At 40.3% G+C, this 18,501-nt stretch overlaps 1 protein-coding gene across 1 annotated transcript; it reads left to right on the plus strand.

The window, feature by feature from the left end:
- The first annotated feature begins 366 nt into the window (after positions 1-366).
- Positions 367-18,133, plus strand: LOC133013703 (uncharacterized). The gene is made up of 12 exons (XM_061080737.1): positions 367-373; positions 836-942; positions 1,039-1,298; positions 1,354-1,465; positions 1,850-1,963; positions 2,047-2,097; positions 2,183-2,253; positions 2,339-2,411; positions 17,375-17,445; positions 17,773-17,856; positions 17,940-17,990; positions 18,076-18,133. Exons 1-10 carry the CDS (start codon positions 367-369, stop codon positions 17,777-17,779), a joined length of 873 nt encoding a protein of 290 aa, XP_060936720.1. The 3' UTR covers positions 17,780-17,856; positions 17,940-17,990; positions 18,076-18,133.
- The last annotated feature ends 368 nt before the right edge of the window (positions 18,134-18,501 follow it).

The following is an 18,501-nucleotide window of genomic DNA, read 5'->3' on the forward strand; positions in this document are numbered from 1 at the left end:
GGGCATGGACCGGACGCCGGTGGGGTTCGGTGCGCACGGCCACATGTCCCTCAAAGCGCTGTATGAGTCTACCAGCACAGAGTGTAAAACGTAAGTATTTCGGCCACAGGTGCAGTTGAGGATGCAAGCTGACGCGTGTTGACACGATACTTTGTTCCTTTTCCTGTCCGCAGCTACTTGCGGTGGCTTAGGGCCCAGAAGGTCAACACGGGGTCACTCATGCACACTGTGCAGGTGTACATACTGGGCCGGGAAAAAGAGGGGTCAGCAGCAGGGCCGTCGGCCACTGCCCCTCCTCCAGCTGCTCCCCCGGCTCAGCAGACAGCTTCGCGCCCTGCATCGAGTAAGGCCTGCCTGCCCTAGCTAATGAGTAGTGAGTTCAAATGTTAATAATCACATTAATTTGTCCTCCTCTGCACAAATGAAGGTGCGGCATCTGCGGCCGAAATAATCGAGCTGTCGGACGACGAGGAACTCTTTGCTGCTGCAATGGAGGTGGACACACTGCGTGAATGTATTTGACTTAAACCTTGTTGTTACTATTGTGACAACCCTGGAGTTGTCTGCTGTGTTTGTGTTCCAGGCTCCTGTAGGCGGAGTCAGACCCTAGTGCTCCACATGGAGATGTGGAGGTTTTCTTTGTATTTGTTGTTTGCATTATTATTCATATAGAATAAATACTGTAACTGCAGAACTTTGTGCCATTCGTTGTTTCCTGTTGCACACCTGAGCCAAGGTGTAACACTATATATATATATATATATATATATATATATATATGTGCGTGTGTGTGTGTATGTATATCAGTGTGACAACTTGAGTGTGTATTTTACAGTTTCCCGGGCTGGACCCACCCTGACCAGACCCCAGGTGCCTGCTGACCACCGCCCTGTGGGCGATGCACTGGCTCATCCCCCGCTGCTGCTCACTGGCGGCGCACAGGTAAAAGTGCGGAAACGACTTGTGTGTAGTAATATATCCTCTGCTCGAGTTTAATCTGCATATGCCATGTGATTGTCCACGCAACTCCTGCCCAAGGGCTGGAGGCAGACACTGCCAGAGGATCAGCATGAGTGGTTGGGACGGGCTCTGTTTACCGCCGGCACCGGCAAGCATCCATTCCTCACCAGCGAGCTTCGCCTCTGGTGGACCCCTCCGGGAGCCCGGCTCCTCTACACCCAGATACCCTCCATCCACACGTTCTTCCAGCGCCGGTTTTTGCTGTGGGCGCCCTACAGGATGTGGGCCTACAAGCTGTCCTGCCCAAACTGCAAGCGGCAGCTGACCGGCGCTGGACTGTACAAGAACGTCCGCCGCGTTCTGGACTTCAGTGGCTGGTACTTCATGGGCCAGGGTACCTGGAATGCGGCGGCTGCAAGAGGAAGTTCGCAGCATGGAGCCAAGGCATTATGAGGCAGCTGGACCTGGCTCACCAGGCACAGTTTCCAGCTGTGCTCAGTTACAAGTAAGCTGCAATGTTAAAGCCTGTGCGTGCATGTGTCTGTGTGTGTGTGCGTTTCTCAAAATGTATTATGTGTGGCTCCAGCGCCCTCGACAAATCACCAAGAGATCATAAACTCTCTTTTTTTTAATGTTTCAACTTTCATTTAAGTTTTGTTGTTGCCGTTCATTTAAATGTCTCAAACCAAAACTTCCCCTTTTCACTGAATGAATGACACATAATGATTGATTCTGCTGAGTTTCATGTAGGAAAACCAAAAATTCCATCAACCTGTACCCCACTCACTGAACTGAAACACAACTGAATGGTGGATCTTACCCCTTATCCCACTTTCTAAATGTTGACTTTAACCTTTTACGTCTTCTTTAATCACTTGTAATATTGCAGAGTCTCCAGGCGCAGAAGTCTGACAATCAGCAAATGAAAACAAAACTACGCCGCCTGGAGGACTTGATTGCCGAAAGAGAGAAGCAGATAAAAGAACTGCTGGATCCCACCAAAGTATGATCATTAAACTGCTTCTCATTTTTGTCACAGAAACTTTAAAATGAATAAATACATTTACAAATGACCGCTCTCCACAGGGATCTGAGTATACTCGCAGTTTGGTGGATAAGAAAGGAGAGGGCAGTGTGGTGAGTTTGTCCAGACTGAAAGAACCAGAAATTACTTATAGGATTTATCTTAAACAGGTTAATGAAAGTGATTCTGTCTGTAAAGGTTCTTAACGACCTGAAGCAGAGAATTCTGAAGCTGGAGCAGCAGTGTAGAGAGAAAGAAAATGCCCTGAGGTAAAATGTCTTCCCACCTTTTCATCAGTCCATTTGGTGGATGTGTGAAGCAGCACAGTTTATTTGATTCTTTCTTATCCCACAGTAAACTGCAAAGTGACCCGAGGACCACCAACCTGGAGGAGCAGAGGATCACAGTAGAAACCTACTTTAAAGAGGTAACAGCAATGCATCTAGACACATTTCCACTTTTTCATTATTTCTTCCATCTGAATATAAAAGTAAAAAGATCTTCTGGAATGTTACCGTGTATAGATTTTCAGAAGCAGAACACCTGAAACAACGAACAAAGAAAGAAACCCAAATTGAAAATAGATTTTAATGCTCGAGTGACTCAGGCACTGCTCTATGTTATCATTACATTGACTTTGGTTACAGTGTGCGAGGTAAGCTGTGGAACTGGATCTCTCACCTAATGTGCTTAATCAGGGTATCCGCGGGGTCTTTAAAAGTATTAAAAGTTGATATATAAATTTAGGGAAAATCAAGACCCTTAAAAAGTCTTGAATCTTTTTCAAATTCAAGACTGTGTAGCCGATGGTTTTTTCCTCTTTCACTGTCAGGCCTCAGCCGAAAAATGACACGAGAGACGGTTATTGAATCGGGACATCGCAACCGTTTATTTTCCTTCACACTTCAAAACTTTTCTCGACAACACCTTCTTCAAAACAAGAGTCCCAACCAACACCTTGCTTACAACAGGAACTACACAGACAATGTCTGTCAGAGCGCGAGAGCGTAGCGCTTGTCGCTGTTGAATCTTCCATGTAGAGGACGGCTAGCTGCAAATAGTGTGCTTTTTTCAAGTTGTGCTACTTTATAATAAAACCAGTGTTCATCTGAGAATAAACGTCTGTTTTCAGCTGTCTTTTAGTCAGTTTTTTTTGAGAAGTCATGGAAATTGGTTTTAAATGCACATCTAAACTATTCCATCTGTCAGACATGAGCATTATTATTATTGTAGGTTACATATAAATGTATCTAAAATATAAAATAAACCTTTAAATTAACTTTTACAGATTATTCTGCGATTAATTCACCTTGTATTCGTGAAACATGTGTGGGACGGGGACTGGCAGGAATAATTTCTCTGCACAAGAGAGCTCCCTACTACTACGACTGCAGAAGACATTTTCAGCTCCGTATTTTAGTTCAGTGAAACATGTGCGTTGGTATCACAACTGAAAGCGCTGCCTGCTCGACAGGAAAAACCTAGGGGGTTGTGAGGAGAATACTTGAGAAGTCGCAGAATGCAACTTGGAACCATTGTTTTTTGCATGAAATTAAATCAAAACACAATAACTCAAAGAAACAAACTGATAATAAAATCAAAAACTGAAAACATGTAACGTGTCACGACCCTCTTGGGTCTTCTTCAGGTCTTATTTGGCATGTTAAAAAGCTAAATATTTCTATCTTGAGCTGCGAGGTCCTTCCACCTCAACGTTTGGAGCAAGAGTGAGTGATAGTGATGTGTCGGTCGTGAACGATTCGTTCACTATGAACGAATCCTTACAAGGACTCGGGAGTAACGAGTCCTCTCAATGAGAGATTCGTTCATTTTCTTGTGTCGCGCATCGGGACTGTTCCATAGGCTCAGTCAAGGAAGCAGAAATGATTCGTTCACTTCCCTACTGGGTCTTCGGGTACGAGTCTTTGGATCATTTGTCACGTGACCTGCATTGGCTCAGTAGAGGAGCGCTGGAGCTGGAGCGAGGGGCGTTCACTGTCTCCCGGAGAAATGAACACTCTGTGTTTTTAGTATAGAAAGACGTGCATTATATTCGTTCACAAGTCATACAGACTGGTTTTGTTATTTTCACTTTACATTAACACTTACAGTTTAGTGCAGTGTAATTGTTTGCCGTGATAATTAAATGCCAGTATGATAATAAATGACAATTTCAAACCATACAAACTGTAATGTTGTACTGTATTTAATAGGTTTACTTTAAAAAATATGATCTGCAGTAAACTGTAAGTGTAAATAACAAAACCAGTCATTATGACTTGTGAACGAATATAATTCACGTCTTTATTATACTAAAAACACAGAGTGTTCATTTGTCCGGGAGACAGTGAACGCCCCTCGCTCCAGCTCTCCTCTACTGAGCCAATGCAGGTCACGTGATAAATGATCCAAAGACTCGTACCCGAAGACCCAGTAGGGAAGTGAACGAATCATTTCTGCTTCCTTGACTGAGCCTATGGAACAGTCCCGTTGCGCAGCCCCCCCCCCCCCGTTGAAATGAACGAGTGACTCGAAAAAAGATTTGTTCCTTTTACTGAACGAGATTCAAAGAACCGGTTCGGTAAAAAGATCCGAACTTCCCATCACTAGTGAGTGAGGAGACTGAGGGCTCCTCTATTTATAGGCTGCCTCTCACAGACTCCTCCCCCTTGTCTATTCCACTGTGATCCTTTAATTCTATAACTGTGAATTAAAATAAACTTGTTTATATATATTATCATTCATGATACCGTGTTTCTATGAATATATTACATTTTATTGGATGTAGTGATATATTTATGTATTAATATTCTATTTAAAATAAAATTGTGACTTGTGACTTTGAATGAATTTCGTATGTCAATAAACTGTGATTGTTTTAACTCACCTATCAAATTACATGTTATTAATTTGAGTTGTCTACATCCATGTATTGTTTTTGTAATAAATCATGTTATTACTTCTTCATAACATCCACAAATTGTTTTTTTTCAATGGTCTTTGTGATTTGTGGGTTTCTTTCTTGTGAGTAAATCTATATATATATATATATATATATATATATATATATATATATATATGTGTGTGTATTTATTATTTTTAAATAGTTTAATTTGGAGAGTATGTTGTACAGAATATCTGGACTTATATAAATACTGTTGTTCTCAAGTTAGAAAGGTCTATGCAAAGGTCCATTGTGGTTAGGCTTAGGGCCAGGATCCATGGTTAGGTTTAGGCCATAGTAGAGGAGACTTAGGTTTAGGCATTGGGTTAAAAATGGATAGGGTTAGGGCAATAGGCCATGGCCAGTCTTATTTAGTCTAGTTTGGAGGTTAGGTTTAGGCAAGGGTCCATAGTGGTTAGGGCAAGGGGAAGAGTCTAAGGTTGGGTTTAATATATATATATTAGGGCTGTCAATAGATTAAAAAAAATTAACTAATTAATCTCACATTTTGAAATTCATTAATCGCGATTAAAAGTTTGTTTTTCTTCTAAAGACTAAATCTAATGAATTAACGAGTAATCACTTCAGACAGCCTGTATTTTACACAATGCTGTGTTTTCGAAGAGACTCAGGCCTATAACACCTACCTATAAAGTGGCAGCCAGGTCGTTAAATATCATGTATGATAAATTGTGTAAAAAAAAATATTTAAAAACAACAGTGTCCTTGGAAACAATAACACTGCTTCTTTCTTCAGTGAAACATCCAGATTAGTAAAAGGTAAAAAAAAAAGGTGTATTTGAGACACCATTACGAATACGTATTCTCCACATAGGCTTGAGTGGAGAATACGTAATTTACCCTCCACACCCGACATTGAACGGAGCGAACAGCGGAGAAGTTCTTGAAGATGGATGACATTAAATTAATAATTGAAGTGGAGAAGTATAGTGAACTGTATGATCCTCAGCACATATGAGGCAAAAATACAAACGTTGGGACGCTGTTGCAGTTAATGTTGGAGCAACAAGTAAGTATATGCTTGAAAAAAATGATTAAATGCGGTTTTTACTGCAGGCTGATAACAGCAAAAGTATGTGATATTATTGGCGCTGCGCGGCGTTTCAGCAGCGCAGAGTAGGACAACACACACGAACAGGCGCACAAACACACACACAGTTCGAGGAAGATTAAAAAAATGCACACGAGAGGACGGAAAGAGTGGAGTTGCCTGTGTGACGGTCTCTGTTTGCACTGCTGCGTTCTTCATTCACTTCACTTGACTCAGGCTTAGTGAAACAGTTTAACTTTATTTTCTGTAACATATAACGGGACACAGTCACAGTTATCTACAAAAGAAAAGTTGCATATTACTAAACCAGTTTCATGCACTAAAATAACCATTAGAAACTAACTAAAACACTAACAGACAGAGCGACACAACTCACTCAGACCCAGAAGTTCCTGCTGTGGGCCTTCAAAATAAGACAAACACGGCAAAATAAAATAAAAATAGTTCAGCCAGCGCTGAGCCAGGGTAGCAGCGAGCGGACCCTTGTTTCACTGGATCCGTTTGATAACCTCCAAGGCAGAATTCCACCGGGTGGCAACATCTTGAACTAGCAACTCTTCTTGCTGTCCTTGTGCAGTTTGCTGTGCTTTCATTTTGACGGGCTGTGTTTGAAGCGCGACGCTGGCAGCTTGCTCGAGGAGCTGAATTTTCTTCCGCACACCGGATGTAAACAAAGCTGCGTTAACTTCGTTAAAATATTTTATCGCATTAATCTAGGTCACAATAATCTCATAGATTAACGCTTTAATTTTGACAGCCCTAATATATATATATATATATATATGTGTGTGTGTATTTATTCTTTTTGAATAGTTTAATTTGGAGAGTATGTTGTACAGAATATCTGGATTTATATAAATACTGTTGTTCTCAAGTTAGAAAGGTCTATGCAAAGGTCCATTGTGGTTAGGCTTAGGGCCAGGATCCATGGTTAGGTTTAGGCCATAGTAGAGGAGACTTAGGTTTAGGCATGGGTTAAAAATGGATAGGGTTAGGGCAATAGGCCATGGCCAGTCTTATTTAGTCTAGTTTGGAGGTTAGGTTTAGGCAAGGGTCCATAGTGGTTAGGGTTAGGGCAAGGGGAAGAGTCTAAGGTTGGGTTTAGGAAGAGAGAGTGTGTGAGTTAGGTTTAGGCAATAATAGAGTAGGTTTAGGCTTGGGTAGAACATGTTAGGATTAGGGCCCTAGTCCACGGCCAGGATTCTAAAAAAGTAAACAAAAAGTCCTTCAAAAATAAAATGCCACATTTCATGTTCTACTATTACATATACAGTATATATATATATATATTAGGGATGAGCGAGTACAGCATTATCTGTATCTGTTAACCATATGAATTATCCGTATCCGTACTCGGAGTGGGCGGGGCCTAACCCGGAAGTGGGTGTGATTTAACCCGGAAGTGGGCTGGTTCAACATAACTTTCTTTTTTAACTTTGACATTTTTTTATGATTTTTTTAAAATTTATTTCCACACCAGGTGTGTCTGTGTGAGTGAGATGCGAGGGGCGTTCACTGTCTCCCGGAGAAACGAACACTCTGTGTCCCCAGCACAGAAAGACGTGATCCACATTCGTTCACAAGTCACACAGACTGGCCTTGCTATTTTCACCTTACATTAACACTTAAAGTTTAGTGCAGTTTAATTGTTTGCCGTGATAATTAAATGCCAGTGTGATAATAAATGACAATTTCAAACCATACAAACTGTCAAGAGACAGAGAGCTGTTCTGTGAGTGAGTGAGCAGAGCCGTGTGTGATGGGAGGAGCGCTGTGACGCTGTGTGAGGATTTTCATTCAGTCCGAGCACAGATAATGACTCCGATTACTCGTATAATAATCGTACTCGGCAAAAGTGCTTTATCCGTACCGGATACTCGTTCCAGCCGAGTATCCGGCTCATCTCTAATATATATAAATACATACATATATATCTTACATGTATAACTAACTCTATGAATTGGGTCTCCTGGGTGCTGAATATTATCTCAGGGTTCCCACGCTTGCCTTGAAAAAAAATTCCATGCTACCTCCTGATTTTCCAGGTACCATATTAAGTGATTATCTATAGGCCCCTGAAGCTTTCTGCCCCCATCTGCGCCCCCTCCTCTCACACACACAACCCCCTAGGACATCTGACTACTTACTAGTGATGTGTCGTTCGTGAAGGATTCGTTCATTTTGAACGAATCCTTAAAAAGGACTTGGGAGTAACGAGTCCTCTCAAAGAGAGATTCATTCATTTTCTCGTGGCCGCGCATCGGGACTGTTGCATAGGCTCAGTCAAGGAAACAGAAATGATTCGTTCATTTCCCGACTGGGTTTTCGGGTACGAGTCTTTGGATCATTTTTTCACGTGACCTGCATAGGCTCACTACTGTTAGCTAGAGGAAACAGAAATGATTAGTTAATTTTCCAACTGGGTCTTTGTACGAGACTTTGGATAATTTTTCACGTGACCTGCATTGGTTTAGTAGAGGAAACAGTTACCTCATTCCCTTTCGCGGGACCGCTGTTTTAGAAAGTGTTGCGGGTGGAAATCAAAGGCAGGAGGCGTCGTTCTCAAGTTAAAATTAAGCATGTTTATTCAGAGGTCACAGGTCAGGAAAATGCGGTGTCCAGCAATTGAATCATGCATGGGCCATCAGTTCTATGCAGTTAAGCTGCGGAGGAAAAATAATGGCGGCGAGACAAACTGCGCAGATAGCTTATATATCGATACTGGGCGTGACAGAAGTTCGTCGTTGGGTCATCCTCCTGGCGTCCAACGTGGGGCTTCTCCTGGCGTTGCGTGATGACGTGCAAGCCATGTCGCGGTTACTAAAGTTCATGAGCATATTGCCTCGTGTGTGTGCTTATTTTATGTGTGTGTGAAGTGAAGTGAGGTCATAGAAAACTGTGAGAAAGGCATGAAAACCTCTAGTCTAATCTGTCCGCTGTGTGTGTGTGAGGGAGTCTCACAACTAATATAATGAAGTGATTCATGAAGCCAGAGGTTTGAAAACCTGTTATCTGTCCGCTAAGGCAGACTCCCTTTTTAAGGAGTATGAAACATTCTGAGGTTGAGAAGCAGGAGAAGAACTATGTGTTATGTTTGTGTGTTTACGCTATGTGTATCTGACTACACGTTAAAGTGTGTGTATGTGTGTGAACAGTGGTGTATTGTCAACAAATCCCCCTTTCCGCACCTGATAGGTGCGGACAACACTGGGAAGGCAAAGGGCAGAAAAGGGCAAGGCAGAAAAACAAACCCAACTTAATACTCAGTAAAACACAAAAACAAAAACGTCAAAACATAGCTGTGATTCTTTGAATCACAGCCAGCAAACAAAAAATCTCAAAACAAACCTGACTGTAAACATTCGGAACAAACTGAACCCAAACAATGTCATACTGACTTTGCCCCAGGAGAGGCAGTTCCTGGATCTCTGTGTGAGTTTAATGAATCTAAGGGAATAAGCCTTTAATATCAGAAAAGTTAATTATTAACACTAAGCAGCAACATTTATTAAAATAATTTGTATGAAGGCCTAATATCTAACTAAACTACTTCTATCTTTATTTGTTTAGAGTTCTGTCAGACACAGACTATAGTTAAAAGTTTGAAATCCCTCCAGACTCTCTCTTAATCCCCCTTTAGGGTGTGACCACTTACTGGCGAGTTCATGTACCCCTCAACCTTTATCCCATCCAGTGCAAACCTGTCCCCCTCCTCATCATCATCGTCGCGTTGTCATCTCCATCTTCCTCAGCTTCAGCTTCACAGCATCAGTTTCCCCTTCAGCATCCACAGCACCCATCCCCAGTTCAGCATCCACAGAACAGCTGGGGATGAGGCACGTTTTCCTTCATCAGAGCAGAGTCTACAGCCATGTCATGTCATGGTGCGTAGAGGTGGAGAGGGCACTGGTCACCCAGCCACCAGTGGCAGTTTGGAAAAAAAAAAAATGTCTTTCAATCACTTCCTATCAGTACACACATAACCCTCCCTGCCAGTAGAAGGGGCCAGGGCCATTCGTTTCTGTGTGACCATACAGGGTACAGGAGCGAGCTGTGCAGATTTCAGCTTTTTTCAGATCTGCTCCAAGAACAAAATTATCAAGAATTGTCAGTGAGGCTTTTTCAGTCTTTAAGAGTCAATGATCTGGATCTTAGCCTTGTAAAGATCCATTCGTGGAATTAATACTTGCCAACAGGCCATGTGTTTGAGCTTGCACTGTACCAAGCCAGGCGCAGGGCGTATTGTCGGTCGTGGTGGAGGAGGTGGAGTTAACACCGGATGGGAGTGAGTTGTGGAATTCATGAAGCCCAGTTCCCAGAGTTTGAAAGGAAGACAAACAGAAAAATTATTAATTTACTGCGATGCGTAATTGAGATTAAAGTAGATTATATACATTTATAATTAAAAGAAACAAACAAAATAATTGAATCAAAACATACATACCCTCTTTTGGTATTCAACAATTTCATAAAACTTTTGAGGTGTGGTCGGCCAAATCAGTGGACATTAAAAATAAAAGGTTAAACAAGTTGAATTTCAATGAGCAGCAGATATGACAGTGTTTGAGTATTTGAGTTCAAACCATTTTCCAAAATTCATTCGACTGCTCCATAACACGATAATTCAGAAACTTTGACGTCAAACTGTCCTGTGATAAAACAGGAATCACATACAAAGGACAAATGTGTGAGACAAACGTTTCAGAGTTGACAGCTGAAACAATTCAAAACAATTTAAAAGTTATTCTGCCACAATTTCCTTCATGATGAAATAAAAACAATAATTGGAGCTTAACATCACCTTTCAAATTAAGAGCCTTAGATATTAAGATAACTGGTGAAACAAAACAACAAAATAAAAACCTTCTTTTCAGAGTTTGAAAGTTAAAGGGTCCAAAATAAATTTAAATCTAATTATAGATATGACATTCAAATAAGTGTGTAACCAGAGGGCCTTGTATTATGGTTTCTGCATTTCATTTAAGATGAAACCGGCTATGAGTTAAAGTGTATTTGACCTCTGACCTTTAACTGGATTATAATTCATTCTTCTTCAATGGTGAAACATATTTATTTTAGGACTCTCCAGAGTTACATGGGGGTTGAATCAAACTTCTAGTTTAAATTCCAACTGTAAATAGATTTGACATGTCTTGATTATTGAATTCTTAATGGATGATTTGAATATGGAATTAAAGCAACTACAGGTGAAAACAAAGAAATATCTAATTCAAGGCAGCACAAAATTTTGTTTAAAGTTAAGTTAGAATTTCTCATCCTAATATGATTGATTCACCTCATATAGAAAGCACATTATTCAGCTCTAAGAAAATAAAAGTCAATGAAACAGCATTTCAACAACCAACTACCTGTGTCAGGTAGAAACTTAATAAGATATTTAAATGATTGGATTTTATGTAGAACTTTAGAGGCCAAAACCTTTCTCCTTTCCTCTTATAGATATATTGGAAATATCTGAAAGAACAAATTTGTGCCAAAAAGTGTAATTTTAACAATTCCCTCTGGAATTCTTTACTTCTGAATGAAGCAATAGTAAAAAACAAACAAACAAACAACATAGAAACAAACAACCAAGCCTCTTTGTGATGTCAACGCCAGTTGTAAGCTGTAAGGCTTCTGGCCCTCCCCCTTTTCATCCTCTGCTGTGCAAGTCTTAATCTTTCTTTGGCAAGTCCTAAACACATTTACCCCTCCCACCCTTACATACAACATTTATCAGATGGCAATCGCATATAACACCCACTAGTTTAGGAAAAAGTCGTTTTCCAGTCAGTTTGTCGCTCCGTCAGTTTTTTCTGTGTCTTCAGTCAGCCAGCTGACCTTGAGACATTTCTCTCGTTTCCACACACACAAACACTCCTACTCCCACACACACTGGGAGTTATCTCCCTGCACACAAGCACACGAACATTCAGCCCAAGCGCGCTCTCTGCCACCTTTTTTTTAAATTTCGGGCAGAGACCGGACTCCCTCTTTTGAGATTCAAAGGGACGCGCCCCAAGGTTTTCTACCAGTCACTCAGTCCAACAGCCACACACTTCCATTCATACTAGTTACTTCACATCCTCTCTATATTATATAATCTAAAGTAGTATAATAATTTTTATATAAGTAATTTCCTCTTTCAAATCCTTATTCGTAACAGCCTTCCGTTATTTGTGCCCAATTGAAACAATGGTGTGTCTGGTTTGTAAAGCTCCTATGGCATTATTCAAATCAGTTCTTATTTCAGCCAATGGGCGGGAAGGTGAAGGTGCTGGGGTACAATGTGTCAGGTGGTGCCAAGGTGCGCCTGATTTACCTTTGACCTGGGCCGAGTGTGAAGTAACCTCCTTCACTTCGTACGGTCCAGTCCACCTGGGTTCTGGCCACTTTCTCTTGTGAACCTTGACTCTTACCCAGTCACCAACTTTTACCTTCGGTTCTGCAGCTTCCTCCGGATCAGTCGCCAGGGCCCTGGTGACCTGATTGGAGAGAGCTGCAGTAAGAGCAGTTAAAATCTTCATATAACTTGACATTTCAATCTCAAAACATCCACAGGTGGCACGTGACCTCCATCCCTGGGTGGTGTCAGGGCTCCAACACTGATTGTCATATATATTGTCTTTTTTAAGTGGGATACCGAATTTGAGTTAGCTACTGCTCACACAACAAACCTGCAGATCAGGCATAGTTATTTACAGTGTGTGTGTAAAATTTGAACTACTACTCAAACACAAACCTGGAGATCAGGCATATGTATTTACAGTGTTTTGTCTTCGTTTCTATTTTTGAAGTGGGAGACCTGATTTGTGTAAAATTTGAACTACTACTCAAACACAAACCTGGACAGCAGGCATATGTATTTACAGTGTTTTGTCTTCGTTTCTATTTTTGAAGTGGGAGACCTGATTAGTGAAAAATTTGAACTACTACTCAAACACAGACCTGGAGATCAGGCACAGTTATTTACAGTGTTTGTATTCTATTTTTTATTTTAGAGTGAGAGACCTTATTGGTGTGAAAATTGAAACTACTACTCAAACACAGACCTGGAGATCAGGCACAGTTATTTACAGTGTTTGTATTCTATTTTTATTTTAGAGTGAGATACCTTATTGGTGTGAAAATTGAAACTACTACTCAAACACAGACCTGGAGATCAGGCACAGTTATTTACAGTGTTTGTATTCTATTTTTATTTTAGAGTGAGAGACCTTATTGGTGTGAAAATTGAAACTACTACTCAAACACAGACCTGGAGATCAGGCACAGTTATTTACAGTGTTTGTATTCTATTTTTATTTTAGAGTGAGAGACCTTATTGGTGTGAAAATTGAAACTACTACTCAAACACAGACCTGGAGATCAGGCACAGTTATTTACAGTGTTTGTATTCTATTTTTATTTTAGAGTGAGAGACCTTATTGGTGTGAAAATTGAAACTACTACTCAAACACAGACCTGGAGATCAGGCACAGTTATTTACAGTGTTTGTATTCTATTTTTATTTTAGAGTGAGAGACCTTATTGGTGTGAAAATTGAAACTACTACTCAAACACAGACCTGGAGATCAGGCACAGTTATTTACAGTGTTTGTATTCTATTTTTATTTTAATACAACCGTCACCATTGCATAATACACAGCATTTTCAGACCATTTTAATTACTTTGTTAAATTTATCATATGTACTTGTATACACCTCAGTACTACAGATCAAAAATTTGGGTTTTCTCTATCACGACAATATGCAGATTTCAATTAAATAGGCTCTGCTCACCTTTTAATAGTACAGCGCTGTTTGATCAGTTTCCCAAGGCGATACAAGTCACTTCAGGACGGTTCTTTCCCGTCCGAGAGACGGCCTCCTCCCCGACCTGTTGTTTCCACTCCGCTCTTCCAATCGTCTTAAACCATCCTCTGCTACCATTTTGTTGCGGGTGGAAATCAAAGGCAGGAGGCGTCGTTCTCAAGTTAAAATTAAGCAGGTTTATTCAGAGGTCACAGGTCAGGAAAATGCGGTGTCCAGCAATTGAATCATGCATGGGCCATCAGTTCTATGCAGTTAAGCTGCAGAGGAAAAATAATGGCGGCGAGACAAACTGCGCAGATAGCTTATATATCGATACTGGGCGTGACAGAAGTTCGTCGTTGGGTCATCCTCCTGGCGTCCAACGTGGGGCTTCTCCTGGCGTTGCGTGATGACGTGCAAGCCATGTCGCGGTTACTAAAGTTCATGAGCATATTGCCTCGTGTGTGTGCTTATTTTATGTGTGTGTGAAGTGAAGTGAGGTCATAGAAAACTGTGAGAAAGGCATGAAAACCTCTAGTCTAATCTGTCCGCTGTGTGTGTGTGAGGGAGTCTCACAACTAATATAATGAAGTGATTCATGAAGCCAGAGGTTTGAAAACCTGTTATCTGTCCGCTAAGGCAGACTCCCTTTTTAAGGAGTATGAAACATTCTGAGGTTGAGAAGCAGGAGAAGAACTATGTGTTATGTTTGTGTGTTTACGCTATGTGTATCTGACTACACGTTAAAGTGTGTGTATGTGTGTGAACAGTGGTGTATTGTCAACAAAAGACTAAATGATATTCGTTCACAAGTCATACTGACTGGTTTTGTCATTTTCACTTTACATTTACACTTACAGTTTAGTGCACTGTAATTGTTTGCCGTGATACTTAAATGCTAGTGTGATAATAAATGATAATTTCATATATCCAAACTGTAATGATACATTATTTTAATGCAGGAATTTCATGCATTTTACTGAACGAGATTCATCACTTGCAGGCAACCTGGTGATATGGACTCTAAAAGTATAGTTTCGGATTGGTGAACTTCGGGAATAGTAACAGAGAAACGTTACTCGCGATCTCAATAGAAGGGTCAAATACATGCATTTCCCAGCCAACACGGGAGCCTTGACATCTACAGTGAAACTTCTTATGCAAGTTTATCCTCAAATGTAAGTAGCTGTGTTTTAACTGTGTGGTAAACCTGGGTTTATCAACGTTAGTTAGTAAGCAGTGCAATCTTGCTAGCTAGCAGCTTACACTAGAATTGTTGAGGTAATTTTTACCATTCTTTTAAAATACTAGAACTATGTTTGATCCCCATATGTATTTCACTCATTGACTTTTCCTAAAACCGTGTTATTCACCACATTTAGGGGAGTTTGTTTGGAATTTGGATTCATTAATGATGGTTAGCAAGCACATGCAGTGCAATCTTGCTAGCCAACATTCAGCTTGCTAACTAACTAGCTAGTGTTGGCTAGCTTGCATTGCTAGCTAACTACCAATACATTTTCACATTAGGCTGTGACATTACTTCTATACTAGTTGACATGACCAGTTTAGTCTTGATAAATTTGGAACATTCATTCTTATATCTACTTTTAGCTATTTTGTGATTTTTCGTTTTTTTTCTTTAAAAAAATGATACTACTAAATAGGAACATTTGGGTTGAGACATTTTTGAAAAATCATTGATCATGACCAGACTGATTCTATACATCTATACTGTTAAGCTAAGCTTACTAGTGAGGTTGCTGTACTGAGGAACCACAGGGGAACCAGCCTTATGGTTTCCCTTTTAGGTTCATTCGTTTGATTTACAAAAGCTTTTATAGAGTAAGAGTAGGCATACTACCCCTTTTACGTAAGACTCATAATCTCAAATGTGTGCCTGCATCAAATTCCAACATCCAATATACCAGATAGGATGCCAAGAGCATGCTCTACAACATGGGGTCATCCATTTCTATCTACAGTAAAAGCTGTTCACATGTAAAGGGTTTTTATAAACTCATATTAATTCTGTGCTCAATAGTTTCATTTTATTACTATTTTACACATCATCCAATAACATTTTCCAGGACAACTGTTTCAATTTCCATGTAAGTGTTCACTTTTGCTCAGTTTCCATGACTTTTCCAAACCTGGAAAATTAAAAAATAAATTCCATGGTTTCCAGGTACCGTGGGAACCCTGTATCTCCATTCTAATCAAATGCCCCATGTTGTTTAGGAGTCATGAAATATTCACAAAATTGTTGAATTTATTTTAACATTCAAGCCAATTGGTTCTTTCGTGTTTAAGAGGAAGATCCATCTTCTTTCCATTTTCCTTCGTTATATATCGGTCCAAGACAAATTGTATTGGAGGCCTGCTGCTCTAAGTGATTGTGGTCCATGTAATATGAAGTGTTTGACTAGAGGAGTATTTGTGTTTTCTTGTGTCTCCAATTATACCTGTGTTGTACCATTCTTGTGGCTATTGTTTCTCCTACATACTGTTTCCCACATTTTTCACTGAATATTATGTACACGCAATTGGACGTCTGTGATGTGAAAGCTGTTAAATTATGAAATTGATCTTGGTGTGTGTGTTTCTGACAAATTTAAGTTCATAAAACACTCGTATTAACATATTGTTTTTCTTGTGATGCATTGGTGTGAGTGTTGCCTTAACTGGCAGGTCTTTTAAGTTTGTATTTCTCCTGTAAACAGAAATTACTCGGAATCTGTCCAGTAATCCTTTATCTTGTATCATTGTTTGAAAATTGTTCTTAAGTTGGTTGTTCATTACTCCACTCATAGTAGAGAATGTGTAATAACAGGAATCATTTCTCTATCTATTTGTAGTTTTTGTTCTTTATAGTTTTTTAAAGTGTCTTAAAAATGATCTTGAATATCCCCTATTTCCTAGAGCACTAAACAGTATTTTGTCTGCTGCTGTCGTTTAAAATTGACATTTCAATGAATGAGTGAGAAGCTAGCGTGATGCTAAGTAGCGTTAGCTCGCCTCGGTCAGCTCCCCAAAGAGGAAACTAAATATCTTGACTGCTCCCTGGTGGATGGTTTCTGTCATTTTATGTAGTTTCTTATCCCACTGATGTATGTTCAAGTGCTAATTTTTCAGTAAGTTTGGTTTTAATTAGTTATTTAATGCTGTACAATGGGATTAAACTTCATGATTGATAGTAGATAGTAGAAGGACATGGCAAGACATCTATATGGGTGGAAGTGGAGAGTTGCTTGAATCTTTAGTTTTATCCACAGTATCTGCTACGCACAGTAATGAAACTGTACAGATCCTTTAAACCACTGAATCTCTCCAGAGCTGCTCAAACAGAACTTGAGCTCGAGGAAACACAAACATCTCCACTCCACGTCAATCGGTGAGAAAATGTGTAGGAGGGACACAGTGGCCAGGGTAAAAGTGCAGCTAGCTGAGGGCGGAAAACAGAAGCAGAAATTGATGGGGCCTCATCCTCACCGGCTTTTTCATTCACTGCAAAGTGAAAATGTAACTGAGGAGCGACCGTGTTTAACTGTCTCCTTGTTTTTGCCCGTATGTGTTGCAGGCTTTACTGTCGGCACAGGTCAACACAGAGACAAGGAGGACATGTACGATGAGATTATTCGCCTCAAGAAGGTACGATTAATAAGCAGGGCACTGACTACCTGCCAGGTCCAGTGTGAGATTCTGTATCTGACTCTAACCTTGGTTACTCTTCAAAAGGGAAAGGGGGTTAAAAGCAACAGCGCCCTGTGCAGCCACACATAATGATTGATTCTGCTGAGTTTCATGTAGAAAACCAAAAATCCCATCAACCTGTACCCCACTCACTGAACTGTAACACAACTGAATGGTGGATCTTACCCCTTATCCCACTTTCTAAATGTTGACTTTAACCTTTTACGTCTTCTTTAATCACTTGTAATATTGCAGAGTCTCCAGGCGCAGAAGTCTGACAATCAGCAAATGAAAACAAAACCACGCCGCCTGGAGGAATTGATTGCCGAAAGAGAGAAGCAGATAAAAGAACTGCTGGATCCCACCAAAGTATGATCATTAAACTGCTTCTCATTTTTGTCACAGAAACTTTAAAATGAATAAATACATTTACAAATGACCTCTCTCCACAGGGATCTGAGTATACTCGCAGTTTGGTGGATAAGAAAGGAGAGGGCAGTGTGGTGAGTTTGTCCAGACTGAACGAACCAGAGATTACTTATAGGATTTATCTTAAACAGGTTAATGAAAGTGATTCTGTCTGTAAAGGTTCTTAACGACCTGAAGCAGAGAATTCTGAAGCTGGAGCAGCAGTGTAGAGAGAAAGAAAATGCCCTGAGGTAAAATGTCTTCCCACCTTTTCATCAGTCCATTTGGTGGATGTGTGAAGAATCACAGTTTATTTGATTCTTTCTTATCCCACAGTAAACTGCAAAGTGACCCGAGGACCACCAACCTGGAGGAGCTGAGGATCACAGTAGAAACCTACTTTAAAGAGGTAACAGCAATGCGTCTAGACACATTTCCACTTTTTCATTATTTCTTCCATCTGAATATAAAAGTAAAAAGATCTTCTGGAATGTTACCGTGTATAGATTTTCAGAAGCAGAACACCTGAAACAACGAACAAAGAAAGAAACCCAAATTGAAAATAGATTTTAATGCTCAAGAGTGACTCAGGCACTGCTCTATGTT

This window comes from Limanda limanda, chromosome 1 (assembly GCF_963576545.1).
Source record: "Limanda limanda chromosome 1, fLimLim1.1, whole genome shotgun sequence".
In the NCBI taxonomy this organism is placed as follows: Eukaryota; Metazoa; Chordata; class Actinopteri; order Pleuronectiformes; family Pleuronectidae; genus Limanda; species Limanda limanda.